Source organism: Bos taurus, chromosome 17 (genome assembly GCF_002263795.3).
Source record: "Bos taurus isolate L1 Dominette 01449 registration number 42190680 breed Hereford chromosome 17, ARS-UCD2.0, whole genome shotgun sequence".
Taxonomy (NCBI): domain Eukaryota; kingdom Metazoa; phylum Chordata; class Mammalia; order Artiodactyla; family Bovidae; genus Bos; species Bos taurus.
Window position 1 is genome coordinate 69,562,265 of NC_037344.1, and position 17,107 is coordinate 69,579,371.

At 48.3% G+C, this 17,107-nt stretch overlaps 1 protein-coding gene across 2 annotated transcripts in view; it reads right to left on the reverse strand.

Annotated features, from left to right (window-relative positions):
- The window catches only part of PES1 (pescadillo ribosomal biogenesis factor 1), a 13,409-nt gene extending 7,020 nt beyond the window's left edge, over nucleotides 1–6,389 (reverse strand). The window contains exons 1-4 of one of the 2 annotated variants that reach the window (XM_024977178.2): nucleotides 6,280–6,360; nucleotides 3,309–3,388; nucleotides 2,223–2,376; nucleotides 1,000–1,109 (exon numbers count right to left, since the gene is read on the reverse strand). In XM_024977178.2, coding sequence (XP_024832946.1) covers nucleotides 1,000–1,109; nucleotides 2,223–2,376; nucleotides 3,309–3,388; nucleotides 6,280–6,303 — 368 coding nt within the window. In that variant the 5' untranslated portion in view covers nucleotides 6,304–6,360. Of the gene's footprint in view, nucleotides 1–999; nucleotides 1,110–2,222; nucleotides 2,377–3,308; nucleotides 3,389–6,279 lie in introns of both variants that reach the window. The other variant, NM_001354818.1, reaches the window with a different exon arrangement.
- Between the last annotated feature and the right edge of the window lie 10,718 nt (nucleotides 6,390–17,107).

Genomic DNA, 17,107 nt, shown 5'->3' on the forward strand with positions numbered 1-17,107 from the left:
CTCAATCTCCACCTCACAGACCACCCCCACCACCGAGCCCTTCCTAGAAACACCACCCGCCGCTCATTCTTGAGCCACGGCTGAGGAGGGGTGCCGCAGACGGGAGCGCCATCACACTGCCACCTGGTGCGCCTGTGAATCCAGACACCTGCTTTTTCCTGTGCACCTTTTTGTTTGCATTCCTTCCACAGGACAGCCGTGTCACACTCGCCAGCTCTCTGTTAGCGGAGGACCCGCTCGGAGCAGGAGCTGTTCTTGGGCCGCCCAGCTTGCGGCCGCAGGGCTGGGGTGAGAACGCCTGCCGTCGAGCTCCCAGGCTGGGGCTGCTGCTCAGCTGGCTGGCCCAGGGCTGGCCTGACTAACAAGACCAAGTCCATCCGGCCCGGAGCTGAGTGCTCCCGGGCCAACAGCCCCCAAGAGAAAGACAGACGTTCAGGGAGCCCTGGGTTTCTGAATCTCACCACAGCTGCCACTTTGGGCCAGGTTGTTCTGGGTGGTGAGGGCTGCCCTGTGTGCCACAGGGGGCTGGGCAGCATCTGTGGCCCCTAAATACTAGGAGACCCCCCTGCCATCCTAGTCATGAGAACCGGAAGTGTCTCCAGACACTACCAAGCGTCCCCCCAATTTAGTCAGTGACGGAGGGGGACCGTGGAGAAGGATGGGCAAGAAACGGCTGACATCAGAGGCGTCGAGCCACACTCCCAGGGCTGACCGTGCACGCGTGCGCCCCAGGACCCTGGCTCTCTCACCAAGATGCACTTGCTGTTTGCTCCTCCTGAACTACACTTCCCCTGGCTGTCTCAGGCCTGCCTGCAGACACCTGCTCTGACCAGCCTGTAACTCACGCGTCATCCGGCTCCCTTCACAGAGAGCATCCCCATGGCACTCGTGTGGACTTGCAACCATTAGAACAACATGGGGCTGTTTCCTGGCTCTGGGGGTGGGGTCTCGGCTGCGTTCCCCTCTGTGCCCCCAGCGCCAGGCCACAGCTCCGCTCACCGCTCCTTGACGATGTGGTCGAGCTTGTAGTTGGGCTTGTTGTCCTTCAGACGCTCCACCGTGTTCCACTCACTCTTCCCATAGGCCTTCCGCAGCTTCCGGACGAACACCTGGGGGAGGAGGAGACCGCTGATGCGGGCCAGAGGCTCCTGGACAGCCCTTCTGTGGGGGAGGGATGCTTGGCTTTGGGGGGACTCCCAAGGCCACCAGAAGCCAACCACGGCTGTCTGCCGGCACCATCTGCCCCCTCGGCCACCTCCACGGAGCAGCAAACCCAACCCAGCCTGCCACACTGTTGATGGGTGAACAGGGATAAGCACTCAGATGTGCGACTCCACATGTTTACATGAAAGTCTGACATTTTCAGCCCTATTTTCCAACCAAAAAGTGAGGCAGGTCAGGGCCAGGAGATCAGGCCAGAAACACCAGCCCGTGTGTCTGTGAAAACAAGCCATGTGCCCACGTGTGGGGCTGGGCCACAGGAGGAAACACACTTGAGGCCAATGGTGGCCCCGGGAAGTCCTCTTCACTGACCAGCTGGCGCCCTCTGAGCACTTCAGGGCAGGCCTGTCCTCTGTGCTCCCCAGATGCTCGGAGGCCCCCTCCACTGTGGTCGTGAGCAGTGACCAGTCCCACGAGGGGCCCACTGTCGTGAACTCAGGCCACAAACCCCAGCTGCACCTTGGTGGGCTCTGCGGAGAGGGCCACCAGCAGCTGCACCCCTCAGCCTGGCCCTGTCGCTCGGCAAAGGCTACAGTACCAGCAGTCTACTTTCAATTATTTGTGTTTGGTATAATTAGATCTCTACTTTCTCTATGGTATTTAAGCATTTAATGGTTTCTATTTGTGGAATGAAAAGCCTGATCTCCTGGGAGCAATTTCAGAAAGAACCTGAATCAGATGGGGTTCTTTGAGCAGAAAATACACCAGAGAGACCCCGAAAGACTACAATCTTTGCCTCACAGGCAATTAATTTACTTTTTCCCAAAAGAACTAGGGGAAAGGTATGACAAGTAAAGTGTTAATCATTGGCCAGGTTCTGTGTAAATGATTTCCACACAGAAAGAGCTCAGTCAATTCCCCCGACACAATTTGGAGGTAGAATTACCTCATCCTTTGTAGAGACTTGCTCACAGAGATCAAACAACCTGCCCGAGATCAGTGTTAGCAGGTCTCCATAGAACTGGGAAGGGCCCCCTGCAGGCCCCGGAGCCCAGCCTCACCTTGTACTCTCGGAACTTGTTGACGATGGGTTCGTGGAGGAGGAACTTGATATCTTTGATGAGGTAAAAGGTTCGGGCTGCCGTGGAGCCCTTGTTAACCTTCTTCTTGTGTTTGGGTTCATGGGGATAAATGCCCTTCAGGATGCACAGACGCCTGGAAGACAAATGCCATTCCTTCTATCAGCAAACATGCTGAGCACTGGCCATGCTGGGCCTGGAAAACCACAGTGAACAAGAACACAGGAGCCCTGCCCTTGGGAAAGCTCACATCCTCAGGTAGGAGCCTGACCGTCACAAGTTCCTGACAAACACATGCAAAATGTCTGAGGCACCAGAAAGGAGACCAGCAGGAATACGGACAGGGGCCAATGCAGGTACCTCTTTTACAAGGGGAGCCAAGAAAGGCCTTGCTGAGAAATCAGTGTTTCAGCCACACACAGGCACACCTTGTTTTATTGTGCTGCATTTACTGCACTTCACATATACAGCCTTTTAAAAAAAAAAAAAATTGGAAGTTTGAGCAACCCTGCATTCAGCAAGTCTATCAGAGCCAACATCTGCTCACTTCGTGCCTCTGAAACATTCTGCTAATTCTCATAATATTTCAAACTTTTCCTCATTATTATATTTGCTATGGTGATCTGTGATTAGTAATCTTTGATGATGCTATTACAATCAATTTTAGGGCATCACACTGGTCTAAGATGATTAACTTAATCAATAAACGCTGTGCATTCTGGCTGCTCCACCCAACTGGCTACTGCCCAGTCTCTCTCCCTCTCCCCAGACCTCCCTACTCCCTGGGACACAGCATTGATATTAGGTCAATAAATAACCCTACAATGGCCTCTAAGTGTTTCAGTGTTTAGAAGGAAGAGTCCCACGTCTCTCACTTTAAATCAAAAGCTAGAATGATTAAGCTGAGGAAGAAAGGGGTGTTGAGACCTGAGACAGATTGAAAGCTAGGCTTCTTACACCACAGTCACTCAAATTATGAATGCAAAAGAAAAGCCCTCGAGAGAAATTCAAAGCGCTACTCCAGTGAACACCCGAATGATAAGAAGGCAAAATGGTCATACTGCTCACCTGAAGTCGGCCAGGCTCAGCTGCAGCTTCTTCCGGGCTTTATTTCGGGTGATGTAGTTGGTGGCAGAACCTCGTTCATACTTGGGGAGGAAAATCAATTCTCCATTAGCAATGGCTGCAGTGACGGACAGCCACTTCTGGACATTCCTCATGCAAAAGGCGACGACTGCTCTGGATTCGTGGCCAAGAGGCCGCGGGGAGGGAGCGTGCCCGCACGGCCCTTACAGCTGTCAGCACGGAGGGCACACATATCTGTGTGATGCGGGCACCGCGAGGTTGCTGTGGAGCAGGTGCCACGCCAAGCCCTTGGCAGTAGCTCTAATATCGACCATGATGATTGCTGACTTGCACGCTACTTCATTTAATCCCCACAACACTGTGAGGTGGGTGCCGTTAAAATTCTCATTTCACACGGGGGGAAAACAGGCTCAGAAAAATAACGAACCTGGGTCCACAGCTTTCTAAGAGCTGGGGCTGCATTCAGACCTAGGTCCCAGTCCAGAGCCTGAGTGCCTCGTCCACTAAGCCAGGGTTCTCAACTTCTTTTTCGTTCTAACCACCCTTTCCACCACTGGAGGCCTTGTTAGACCTCTTCTCCCCTTTCATCACCCTCTCTCACAGCCTCCCAAAATGTTAACACCATAGGTATACTACAGATCTCTTTAAGTAATGTGGTCCTTCAGAGGGGCACACATCATTGTAATATCTAACATGTTCCCCAACCAATTCCTGTTCCCTTGAAGATGACACTGTCTGGTTGAAAATGCACAATCTAGGCCACACAGCCTCCTTCCTTCCCCAGTCATTCATTCATTCAACAGACAATCATAAGACCTATGCTATGTTCCAAGTGTTTATTTAGCTAGACGCTAGGAGGGTAATACAAAAGGCCTGGTCTCTACCTGCCCTCTGGACCATATGGTCTTGTGCAGTCACCTGGGTGTGTGCAGCACTAGATGCGGCCTCACTCAAAGCTCTGTAGCCCAACAGACCAGCAGCACACTGTACCAGCTCCCTAATGTAACCAAGCACATCCTTTCCCAACGAGGTCTTCTGCGGGATTATAACAGGATAGACCTCCATGGCCAGGTCCAGCTCTAAAGGGATAAGCCCGGAGCCTCCTAACGGGTATGTTATGACTAACCCCAAAGTCACAAAACATGCCCTGCCTTCATTCACAACCTTAGACATTTATTACCTGTCTACTGGGGATCAGGCCCATGCCAAATCCTGGGGACACAAAGATGACTTTCTGCTTTTGTTAAAACTGTTTTCCACTGCCCTATGCCATACTGTCACCATTCTTGTCCTTCAAATCTTAAGGAGATAATCAAAGATAACTGGGGTGACTTTTCTCCCCGGGTGTACAGGGGGATGGATTCTGCACTTGGGGCTGTTAGGTGCTACTGGCACCTAGTGGGTAAGAGGTCAGGAACACTGCTAAACATCCTACAAACACACAGCGTAAGCCTCCCCACAACAGTTATCTGGCTCAAATGTCAAATTTTAAATGTCACAGCCTTAAAAATTGTCATGATCCACTGACATGTCTCCATCTGTGTCTCAAGCTCAGGTTTGCTATCTTGTATCTTTATAGCTCCAGTTGCAAGCACTTTCTAGGTGCTCAAGGCCTGCTGGGTTAAAAACAAATTGGCAGTCAGGACCTGCCTGGGTGGTCCCATGGTTAAGGCTCCATGCTCCCAATGCAGGGGGCCCAGGTTCGATCCCTGGTCAGGGGACTAGATCCCACATGCAACTAAGAGTTCACTGCTGCTGAAGCTAAGTCGATTTAGTCGCGTCCGACTCTGTGCGGCCCCTGGTGGACGGCAGCCCACCAGGCTCCCCCGTCCCTGGGATTCTCCAGGCAAGAACACTGGAGTGGGTTGCCATTTCCTTCTCCAATGCATGAAAGTGAAAAGTGAAAGTGTAGTCACTCAGTCGTGTCTGACTCCTAGCGACCCCATGGACTGCAGCCCACCAGGCCCCTCCGTCCATGGGATTTTCCAGGCAAGAGTACTGGAGTGGGTTGCCATGCGGCAACTAAAGATATCACATTCCATAAAGAAGATTCCTCAAGTTGCAACTGAGACCAGGTGCAGTCAAACAACAACAAATCTGTGGTAGAAACTTTCAGGCTGAAAAAAACGATTGAGGCAACTGTATCTTCCTCATCCCCTCTCTAATCTCTTCCTACAACCAAGACGATTCTCCATACAGAAACAAGAACAACTCCTTGAAAAATAAATCACATTCTCTCCCTTTAGTTGATTCTTACTGCACTTTGAATAAAATCGTTTCCTCACTGTGCCTGACAGCCTTGCATGACCCGGTCCCCGTTCAACCCCAACTTCACCGGATGCCCCACTCCTCCCTCGGTTTACTTATTCCTGGGCCATCCTGATATCGTTTGATTTCTTGCACACAATGAACCCTTTCCATCTAAGGACCTTGGCACTTAGACTTCCCCTGCCAGGCTTGTTTGTGACCATTTCATTTGATCGTTTACTTTAGTGTCCAACTTCCCCACAAGAAACTAACTCCGGCAAGGCAGGGACCACATCTGGTTGTTTATATCTCCATCCCCAATATCTAGAACAAGGCCTGATTCAACGAAAAAAGGGAGTCACTAGTCTCAGAGACGATGAACTCGACAAAACGGTGAGCTCTATATACGGCTCATCACTTTCAGTAATGAAAAGGCCAGCTCGGCCTGTTTTGGGGTGGAGCTTTGCCTGGTAACCTCAACTCTCTTTCGCAGCTCTACCCCAGGTTTCTTTTTCAGATTTCACAGCGAGTACTGCCGTCCCGGCCCATCATTGGATCCCTTCTGGCTGCTGTCTCCTGTCGTGTTGATCCCAGCCGATTCTGCACCCACGAGGGTCCAAGGCCGGGGAATCCCCAGGCTCCATCGCTCCCGTCCCCCACCTCCTAGGGCAGCCCCAGCCCCCTGCCCCGGCCTCTCGCCCATCACCTTCTTCTTCTCCAGGCCTCCCATAGCTCCACGCTGGATGGTCTACAGGCGCCGCGCGGACAGACACCGCCACTTCCTCCCACACGTGCCCCGAGTAGGGCCCCGAGGCCCCCACGCCGCCGGCCTTCACGGGCTGCCCAACGAGGTGCCTGAGCGAATCTGGGGAAAGATGGAACATTTCTCCTGAAATTTACAACTAAACCGTCTGAAAAAAAAAATCGCTAAGACTGATCTTTCGGCCTCTTTCCTATCTATGAGCCTCTTACAGGCATTTTTAATGTTTAAGTAAAGGCGGATATTCGGGCGTTTTTATAACCATCCTGATGACGCGCGCTGACGTTTAGAGCCCCGTTGCATGTTGGGATGGAAGGGGGCGGAAGGCTTAGAGGCGGCGCAGCGCCTTCTGGGATGCAGAGGGGAACCGCGTACTGTGGTGAGGGAGCGGGTTGCGTTGTTATGGTAGCGGTTGCTGGGCGTCGTCGGAACTAGTGTCGGTAGTCTGAGAGGCTGCCTGGGCGGTAAATGAGGCTGCTCTCCGCTATTGGCTTTGCCTTGTGTCCAGCGGCTGTTACCGGGTATACGTAGAACACAAGCCGACTTTTTTCCTCACAAAGGTGGAGAGATTCGAGAGGCCGCTTATACTTTCTGAGCCTTAGAAGAGGGTTGAAAAATGACGAAAGCCCAAGCAGAGTTACAGAACTCGTGTTCTGTATATTTTAAATGCCCATTTAGGGACCTCCCTGGCGGCCCAGTTGTTAAGACTCCACAATTCCTCAGCACCGGACGCGGGTTCGATCCCTGGTCGAGGAGCTAAGATCCCTTATGCCACGGGGTGCCACCAAAAAATAAAAATAAAACGCACATTTAACACGTTTGAGCTTTTAATATGTATACACAAATTTCGTGTTGTGTTCTCACAGGATAATTACAAGATTTATACAAATATACCAAGTGGTGTGGTCTGGGAAATAGATAAAATTTGTAAAATTTGATGTTTTCTTTCTTCAAGCTTCTAAACTCCATTTGGATTTTGCCTCAAAATTTTAAATTTGAGGCCCTGTGAATGTGACGTGACCCAAGGTCGTGGTTATAGATGGTCAATCAGGTCCACCTGTTTGCGACCCCATAGACTGTAGCCCACCAGGCTCCTCTGCCCATGAAATTTTCCAGGCAAGAATACTGGAGTGGCTTGCCATTTCCTCCTTCAGGGAATCTTCCTGACCCAGGGGTCCAACCCGTGTCTCCTGCATCTCCTGCATTGGCAGGCAGATTCTTTATCACTGCACCATCCTGGTCGTAGAAGTCACCCTTTAAAGGTAAATACAGACATTAAGCAGGGGCCAGTGCTTGTTTTGAAAACTGTGTGTTTTATTATGTACTTTCTTTTTAAATTGTATTTACTTTGGGCTGCATTGGGTCTTAGTTGTCGCTCGTAGGCTTCTCTCTAGTTGTGGCGCCATAGGTTTAGTTGCCCTGAGGCACACGGGATATTAGTCCCTGACCAAGATTCAAACTTGTGTCCCCTGCATCATGAGCGTGGAGTCTTAACCACTGGACCACCAGGGAAGTCCTCTATCATGTACTTTTTGAAAAATATATTTTTATTTATTTTTGGCTGTGCTGGATCTTCATTGCTGCATGGGCTTTTCTCTAGTTGTGGTGAGTAGGGGCTACTCTCCAACCGTGGTGCATGTGCTTCTCATTTCCGTGGCTTCTCTTGTGGAGCATGGGCCCTAGGGTCTCCGGGGCTTCCGCAGTTGTGTCTCCAGGGCTCTAGAGCACAGGCTCAATAGTTGTGGTACATGGGCTTAGTTGTTTCGCAGCATGTGGGATCTTCCAGGGTCAGGGATAGAACCCATATCTCCTGCGTTGGCAGGCGGTGTTCCTTACCACTGAGCTACCAGGGAAGCCCTAATATATACTTTTAATTAAAGCTAAAATAAAGTAAAAATCTAGTTATTCTACAAACAGCAGAAAATGAATGAAAACTGGATAGGGAAAGGTGACTCAAAGATTTTGCAGGAAATTGCCAGACAGGTGTGAGGAAAACCAGAGTGATGTGGTGCTCACAGCAGAAGACTGAGGAGTGTTCCAGAAAGGGGGCAAGAGAGAGGGAAGAATGACAGAGATTGGTGCCACTATGAAGGATCTAAAGGGTGCAGAGGCGGCGGTCTCTATCACAAGTGTGTATTAGATTATGGCCCACCAGGCTCCTCTGTCCATGGGATTCTCCAGCCAGGACCACTGGAGTGGATTGCCATGCCCTCCTCCAAGGGATCTTCCTGACCTGTCTCCTGAGTCTCCTGCATTGCAAGCGGAGTCTTTACCCACTGAGCCATCAGGGAAGCCCAGTCTCTATCACATGTCTGTTTAATTCATCAGTCTGATATTTGCAGAAACTGAATTGATTATAGAGAGTGACTGTAGATTACTGTGTACTCAAGCAAGTAATAGCCCTGATCACAATTGCTGTGCTTGAAATTGTTTCATTGCTAGAGCAAATCAGCAAGAATACTGGAGCGGGTTGCCATTGCCTTCTCCAGGGGATCTTCCCAATACAGGGATCAAACCAGGGTCTCCTGTATCGGCAGGTGGATTCTTTACTGACTGAGCCACCGGGAAGCCCTAGGTATATGGTTTCCTGAAATTGATTAAGCAAGTGCATTATTTTCCTTAGACAAGAGGATCAGAGACTTCTCTGGCCGTCCAGTGGTTAAGACTCCGTGCTGCCATTGCAGGAGGCGGATTCGATCCCAGGTTGGGGAACTAAGATCCTGCATACCTTGAGCCCCAAAAAAGAGGATCAGAAACAGTTCTCATCCTCATGGAACTGACAGTAATACTCATCTAGTTTCATGTTGGGGTATGTTTACTGTCCTGCTTTCCGTCATAATATTAGTCTGAAGAGATCTGGATCATGGGAACAGCCCACAGGCGTTACACTGATCTGTTATACTGATACCATGCTGATCAGGCAGGATAAGTAAAGACGGGGCTCTGAAGCAGGTCCTGCCTGCAGAGCAAACAGTGCCCCACTTGGACCACCCGATCCAGCCGACACCGTGCTGTTGCTGGAGTCAGTGGAGGGAAAGAGGCAGCGTGGAGCTTACGGCAAGCCCCAGTGCGGGAATCACAAGGCCGAACTCTGGAATTCTCAGGCAGGTCATGCCATCTGCTGCAGAGATGTATACACCGTTGAAGAAAGCCCTCCTGGCTTGTCACTGAGCCCTGGTAGGAAACAGTTGGGTTTGGGGGGCCAAGTACAGAACTGCCAAATATAAGTTGGATTCTTTTGGACCAAGGCATAAAAGTAAATGGATCCAGCAGAGGTCAATTTAAATTTGCAAAATAAAGCATAAAATTAGTATTACAGGGCTGGTTGAGACAAAATAGAAATCAATCAACTATGATACTTGATAAACCTTCAAAAAGATGATACTAAGATTTTGGTTTCCACTAAGAACAATTAAAATTAAGATGTGAGTGAGTCTTTGAGCAACTGGTAAAATAGCTTCACTTTTAACCTCGTCTCCCAGAAGACCCCCAAGTGGCTTAAAATCAGTAGACCCTCCAGAGCATGGCATGACTTATTTAAGAGCACGAGCAAAAGTACCTGCAAAGTCCACACAAGTGATGAGATGATCATTTTAAAGAAATTCCTCCTTTAAAAAAATAGGCTTTATTTTTTTACAACTTTGTTGTTGTCTAGTCGCTCAGTCATGTCTGACTCTTTTGCGACCCCATGACTGTAGCCCACCAGGCTCCTCTGTCCATGGAATTTCCCCAGAAGAATACTGGAGTGGGTTGCCATTTCCTTCTCCAGGGGATCTTCCAGACCCAGGGATGGAAACTGCGTCTCCTGAATTAGCAGGTGGATTCTTTACCACTGAACCACCAGCGAAGCCTTAGAACAGCTTTAGCTTTACATAAAAATTGAGTAGATAGTACAAAGAGTTCCCACGTACCCCAGAGTCAGTTTCTCTTATTGTTATTACTATTTTTTAAAACTTGTGGGATGTTAGTTCCCTGACCAGGGACCAAACCTGGATGCTTCACGGCAGCAGAAGCGAGAGCATAGAATCTCTTAATAGTAACACCTAACAGTATGGTGTATGTGTTACAATTAATGAACCAATATCAATACTTTATTATTAATATACGTTACTCAGATTTCCTTAATTTAACCTATTATCCTTTTTTTCCCTTCTATTCCAAGACATCGTGTTACATTTAGTTGTCCTGTCTCCTCTTGGCTGTGACAGTTGCTAAGATCTTCTTTGTTTGTGATGACCTTGACAGTTTTGAGGAGTCGTGGTCAGGTATTTTGTAGATGTGCCTTCTTTGGAATTTGTTTTGTTTTTTTTAAACTCATGGTTAAACTGTGGGTTGGAGGAGGACCACAGAGGCGAAGTGCTATTCTCATTACATCCTGACAAGGGTGTGCGCTGTCAACATGATTTATCGCTGTTCATGCTGGCTTTGGTCATTTGGTCAAGGCAGTGCTTGTCAAGTTTCTCCCCGGTAAAGATGCTGTTCCTCCCACCCCCTTTTCACACTGTAATTTTTGGAAGGCAGTCACTCGGAACAGCCCACACTTATGCTTCCCCTCCTTGAAGGCAGAGTATCTATGTTCATTACTGGAAATTGTTCTGCGTGAGAGATTTGTCTCTCACCCATTTGTCTTAGTCTGTCCAAAGGGTATAACAAAATCCCATTAGTAGCTTATAAACAACAAAAATTTACTGCTCACAATTCTGGAGGCTGGAAAGTCCACGACCGAGGGGTGGACAGATTTGGCGTCTGGAGAAGGCCAGCTTTCTGGTTTATAGACAGCCACCTTTTCACTGTGTCCTCACAGAGCTAAAGGAGTGAGGGCTGTCTCTTTCTAAAAAAAAATTTTTTTTAGTTGAAATATAGTTGTTTTACAATGTATTAGTTTCAGGTGTGTAATAAAGTGATTCAGTTATATCTTACTCATGTGCTCAGTCATGTCTGACTCTTTGCGACCCCACAGACTGTAGCCCATCGGGCTCCACTGTCCATGGGATGCTCCAGGCAAGAATACTGGAGTGGGTTGCTGTTTCCTCCTCCTCGGGATTTTCCTGACCCAGAGATCAAACCCTTGTCTCCTGCATATCTTGCATTTGCAGGCAGATTCTTTCCCACTGAGCCACTTGGGGGAAGACCCCAGTTATTTTACATAGATGTGTAAAATATATACATAGTTACTATGTGTATGTATTCTTTTTTAATATATTCTTATTAACATCCTCTTCCATTATAGGTTATTACAAAATATTGAGTATAGTTCCCTGTGCCGTACACTGGGTCCTTGTTGTTTAGCTATTGGGATCTCTTTTATAAGGGGTCTAATCCCTTTCATGATGGCTCCTGATTACCTCCCAAAGGCCCCACCTTCAAAACCCGTGGCATTAGGTATCAATTTTCAACACATGAATTGCGGGGGGTGGGGGACATGCAAACATTCAGTGTATGTCAGTATTTATGTACTGAATCATTTATTTGTATCAGTATGTACTCATGGCTGTTTATTTTTTACTTTGGGTCATAGTCTGCATGCGTGTCTGCTAAGTTGCTTCAGTTGTGTCTGACTCTTTGCAACCCTATGGGCTGTAGCCCGCAAGTCTCCTCTGTCCATGGGCTTCTCCAGGCAAGAATACTGGAATGGGTTGCCATTTCTTCCTCCAGGGGAATCTTCCCCACCCAGGGATCAAACCCAGATCTCCCACATTGCAGGCAGATTCTTTACCAGTTGAGCCACAAGGGAAGCCCAAGAATACTGGAGTGGGTAGCCTATCCCTTCTCCAGGGGATCTTCCCAACCCAGGAATCGAATCGGGGTCTCCTGCTTTGCAGGAGGATTCTTTACCAACGGAGCTATCAGGGAAGACCTGGTTATAGTCTGCTGCTGCTGCTGCTAAGTCGCTTCACTCGTGTCCGACTCTGTGCGACCCCATAGACAGCAGCCCAACAGGCTCCCCCGTCCCTGGGATTCTCCAGGCAAGAATACTGGAGTGGGTTGCCATTTCCTTCTCCAATGTATGAAAGTGAGAAGTGAAAGTGAAGTTTCTCAGTCGTGTCCGACTCTTCGAGACCCCATGGACTGCAGCCTACCAGGCTCCTCCATCCATGGGATTTTCCAGGCAAGATTACTGGAGTGGGGTGCCATTGCCTTCTCCCATAGTCTAACATCACTTTATTTTTTTGTTCAAAATATTCCAGCTTTGGCCACTAGGGGGCCCTTTCTGTTTGCTTTTGTATCTTTTTGACATTATCCCTGTGTGTGTGTGTGTGCACGAGTGCATGCACTTCCTTACCTTCTAGCTTTATAAGATGCACCAGACTCATCTTGCATATTTCTTGTCCTAGTCCTGGTGTCAGCCATACTAGGGGAAGTGAAAGTGAAAGTGAGTGCAAGTCGCTCAGTCATTCCAACTCTTTGCAACCCTATGGACTATACAGTCCATGGAATTCTCCAGGCCAGAATACTGGAGTAGGTAGCCTTTCCCTTCTCCAGGGGATCTTCCCAACCCAGGGATCGAACCCAGGTCTCCCGCATTGCAGGTGGATTCTTTACCAGCCGAGCTATCAGGGAAGACCTGGTTATAGTCTAACATCACTTTATTTTATTGTTCAAAATATTCCAACCTGGAATCAGCCTGGTTCCTTTTATATACCAGGGGAACTTGGTTTCTTTAGTTGGAGAATGGTTGCTACTGCTAAGTCACTTCAGTTGTATCCGACTCTGTGCGACCGCGTAGACAGCAGCCCATCAGGCTCCCGCGTCCCTGGGATTCTCCAGGCAAGAACACTGGAGTGGGCTGCCATTTTTATAAACCAAAACCTAGGCACTTGGTAATCTTATTGCCACTGTGGCATCTTTGCTTCTAGACCCTCTCAGCTGACAGAGCAAAACGTTATGTTCGTGTATACTGTTTTGCTGTGTACACATGTGCTCGTCACTAGCTCTGGATGCAACCATCTACGTCTGTATTAAGCTAACCCTGAACTCATACTGATGTAAACACCTCTAACCCATCACCACACGGATCATCCCAGCCTCCTCCCTGTGCTTATCTGTAAACCCCTCTCCAACATTGAAAAACCAGCCCTTTCTCTGCAGTCTGCCATACATTTAATTGTTCAATTCTAGTACATATGTCTACTAGCCTCCTGAGAAACCTGTATGCAGGTCAAGAAGCAACAGTTCAGACTGGACATGGAACAACGGACTGGTTCCAGATTGGAAAAGAAGTACGTCAAAGCTGTATATTGTCACCCTGCCTATTGAACTTATATGCAGAGTACATCATGTGAAATGCCAGGCTGGATGAAGCACAAGCTGAAATCAAGATTGCTGGGAGAAACATCAATAACCTCAGATATGCAGATGACACCACCCTTATGGCAGAAAGCGAAGAGGAACTAAAGAGTCTCTTAATGAAAGTGAAAGAGGAGAGTGGAAAAAGCTGGCTTAAAACTCAACATTCAAAAAACAAAGATCATGGCATCCAGTCCCATCAATTCATGGCAAATAGATGGGGAAACAGTGGAAACTGTGAGAAACTTTATTTTCTTGGGCTCCAAAATCACTGCAGATGGTGATGCAACCCCAAAACTAAAAGATGCTTGCTCTTAGCAAGAAAAGCTATGACCAACCTAGACAGCATATTAAAAAGCAGAGACATTACTTTGCCAGCAAAGGCCCATCTAGTCAAAGCTATGGTTTTTCCAGTAGTCATGTATGGATGTAAGAGTTGGACCATAAAGAAAGTTGAGCACCAAAGAATTGATGCTTTTGAACTGTGGTGTTGGGGAAGACTCTTGAGAGTCCCTTGGACTGCAAGGAGATCCAACCAGTCCATCCTAAAGGAAATCAGTCCTGAATATTCATTGGAAGGACTGATGTTGAAGCTGAAACTCCAATACTTTGGCCACCTGATGAGAAGAACTGACTCATTGGAAAAGACCCTGATGCTGGGAAAGATTGAAGGCGGGAGGAGAAGGGGACGAAAGAGGATGAGCTGGTTGGATGGCATCACCAGCTCAATGGCCATGAGTTTGAACAAGCTCTGGGAGATGGTGAAGGACAGGGAAGCCTGGCGTGCTGCAGTCCATGGGGTTGCAAAGAGTCGGACGCGGCTGAGCTCCTGGACAGCAGCAACAGCAGTGTCTACTAGCAGCGGAGTTATCAATCCTTGCCCTCGTGATGCAGTGCCTATGTGCGGGTCCGTTTACCTTTATTCTTACAGACCTCACTGGCTATAGAAGTTTCTGAAGTCAGCACTCTTTCCGCCACTCTTTTTGAAATATTTACTTATTTATTCGGCTGTCCAGGTCTTGGTTGTGGCACAGGGCGTCTTTGATCTTCACTGTGGCGATGCGGGGTCTTCAGTTGCAGCATGCAAACTCCTAGTTGTGACGTGTGGGATCTAGTTCCCTGACCAGGGATGGGACCCGGGCCTCCTGCATTGGGAGCAGGGTCTTAGCCACTGGACTGCCTCCTCTATCTCCTTCTTCTCCCTTAACATGTTTTCTAATTTTTTGTGCAACCCACATGTGTTACTTACATCATTTTTATAATTTAAGATTAATTATGAACATCTTTCTACGTTAAATGGGCTCTAAGATTTTAATGTGAAGGTGAGGATGTTAGTTGCTTAGTCGTGTCCGATTCTGGGACTCCATGGACTGTAGCCCGCCAGGCTCCTCTGTCCATAGATTCTCTAGGCAAGAGTACTGGAGCCATTTCCTTCTCCAGGGGGTCTTCCCAACTCACTTTTAATTACGAGAATGGATATCCCGTATGTGACCATACAGTCATGCATTTGTTATATTCATTCTCCTCGTGCCACCGTCATGCATATATTTTTTCACCATTTTTTTTAAATTGAAGTATAGTTGACGTACAATGTCGTATAAGTTTCAGGGGTACAACATAGTGATTCAAAAATTTTAAAGGCTGTACTCCATGTTTAGTTCTGACAAAATACTGGCTGTATTCCCTGTGCTGTGCAATGTTTCCTGGTTCATAGATACAATGTAACTTTCTTTTCCTGTTGGATTCCTTCTTAGGCTGTGTCCTAGCCCAGTCATTCTGAGACCACTAAGAACACTTTAACCTAACAGAATCAGCTCAATTGATCCACTGAGATGAGGTGGAGGAACTGTGGGGGTCTGACCACACAAAGAGAAAGGTTATTACAGGATTTGGGTGAAGGGTTGGGTTAGGTAAAATGTAAACCAAACAGTATTTTTAGTTTTAATTGTTTTGGCCACATGCATTGGGGATCTTAGTTGCCTAACCAGGGATGGAACCCGCACCCCAAGCGAGGAGTTTTAACCACTGGACTGCCAGGGAAGTCCCAATCAAGCAGTATTTTGGTGGGTTTAACACAGCGCAGGGCTGCATGAGAAGGGTCAGCTTGAGGTCTGGACAGCAAAGTATCCTGTTTACCTGAAAACTACAAAGTTGAGGCAGGCAGGGACTGCTGAGTCCGGAAAATACATACTGGAGCAGCTTCCCTTGCCAAAGGGACTTGGCGCCTCCGATACTGTCTTTCTTACTAACAATTTCAAACAGCAAATTACTGATGGTTTGTGATTTTAGGGGGAAAAAGAAATCCCGGTAAAAAAAGTAATAGTCACTCAAACAGCATGGTTACTGGGACACTTTACAGCTGTGATGTGACCTTGGGAGAAGTGATGCTTCCTGTTTATGTCGCAGCTGGCTGTGTCTGTGCCTGCCTGATGCCCAGACACGCAAACTTTTACCTGCCCGTTCCAAGCCAGTGTTTACTTTCTCGGCTTGTTGCTGTTGTTTAGTCGCTCAGTTGTGTCCAACTCTTTTGCGACCCCATGGACTGTAGCCCGCCAGGCTTCTTTTGTCCATGGGATTCTCCAGGCAAGAGTACTGGAGTGGGTTGCTATTCCCTTCTCCAGGGGATCTTCCCTACCTAGGGATCAAACCCATGTCTCCTGCATTGACAGGTAGATTATTTACCCCTGAGCCACCTGGGAAGCCACGTTCCCAGCTCCAGACCCCCCAGACAGAAGTCCTGAACCAAACGATTATCATTTCCTTTTTCACTTCCCCTGACCGCATTACCTAAAACATTCCACCCCCAGTCAGTCGGTCTATTTCTACTATTTATGGAAATGCACCCCCTCCCCGGCTAGTCACCAGCGGCACCTTCAAGTTCTCAGGGGGCGGAGGTGGTGACTCTCCCAAGGAAGCTGCTTCTCACAGAGGCTGCTGTGTGGAGATGGCAGGAGACAGAATCATTGCCGAGGGTTGGGGAGCCGGGCAGCCCTGTCCCAGACCATGACCGCTCTGTTGCCCCCAGAGTTCCAAGGTCCCCCTGAAAGTCTGAACCCGAGGGGCTGCAGGAGAGCTTCACCCTGATGGGCAACACCCAGCCTCCTTGCACCGGACAGTCTAATTCTGTATTTGCAAAGTACTTCCGTGAACAGATGCACATATCTGTATTTATTTATGTCTGTATTTATTGGCTTGTGAGAAGTCAGGCACAAAACCAGATTATCTTGAAAAAATGAACCATGGCAATTACCCATAAAATGATTGTAGAAAAAAATTGTATTTGCAAGTGATTAAAGATGTTTTAAGGTCTAAGGTTGAGCTGGAAGGGAGCTTAATTAGAATGGTCTCCTCCAACCCTTTTGACTCACACAAGAGAAACCATTTCAGACTCAGAGAGGCCAAGGTAACACAGCACCTCCAGAGCTAACTCTTGGACACAGATTCTTCTGTGGGGCTTGGTGGACGGGGAAGCCTTTGTTCTCTCTTC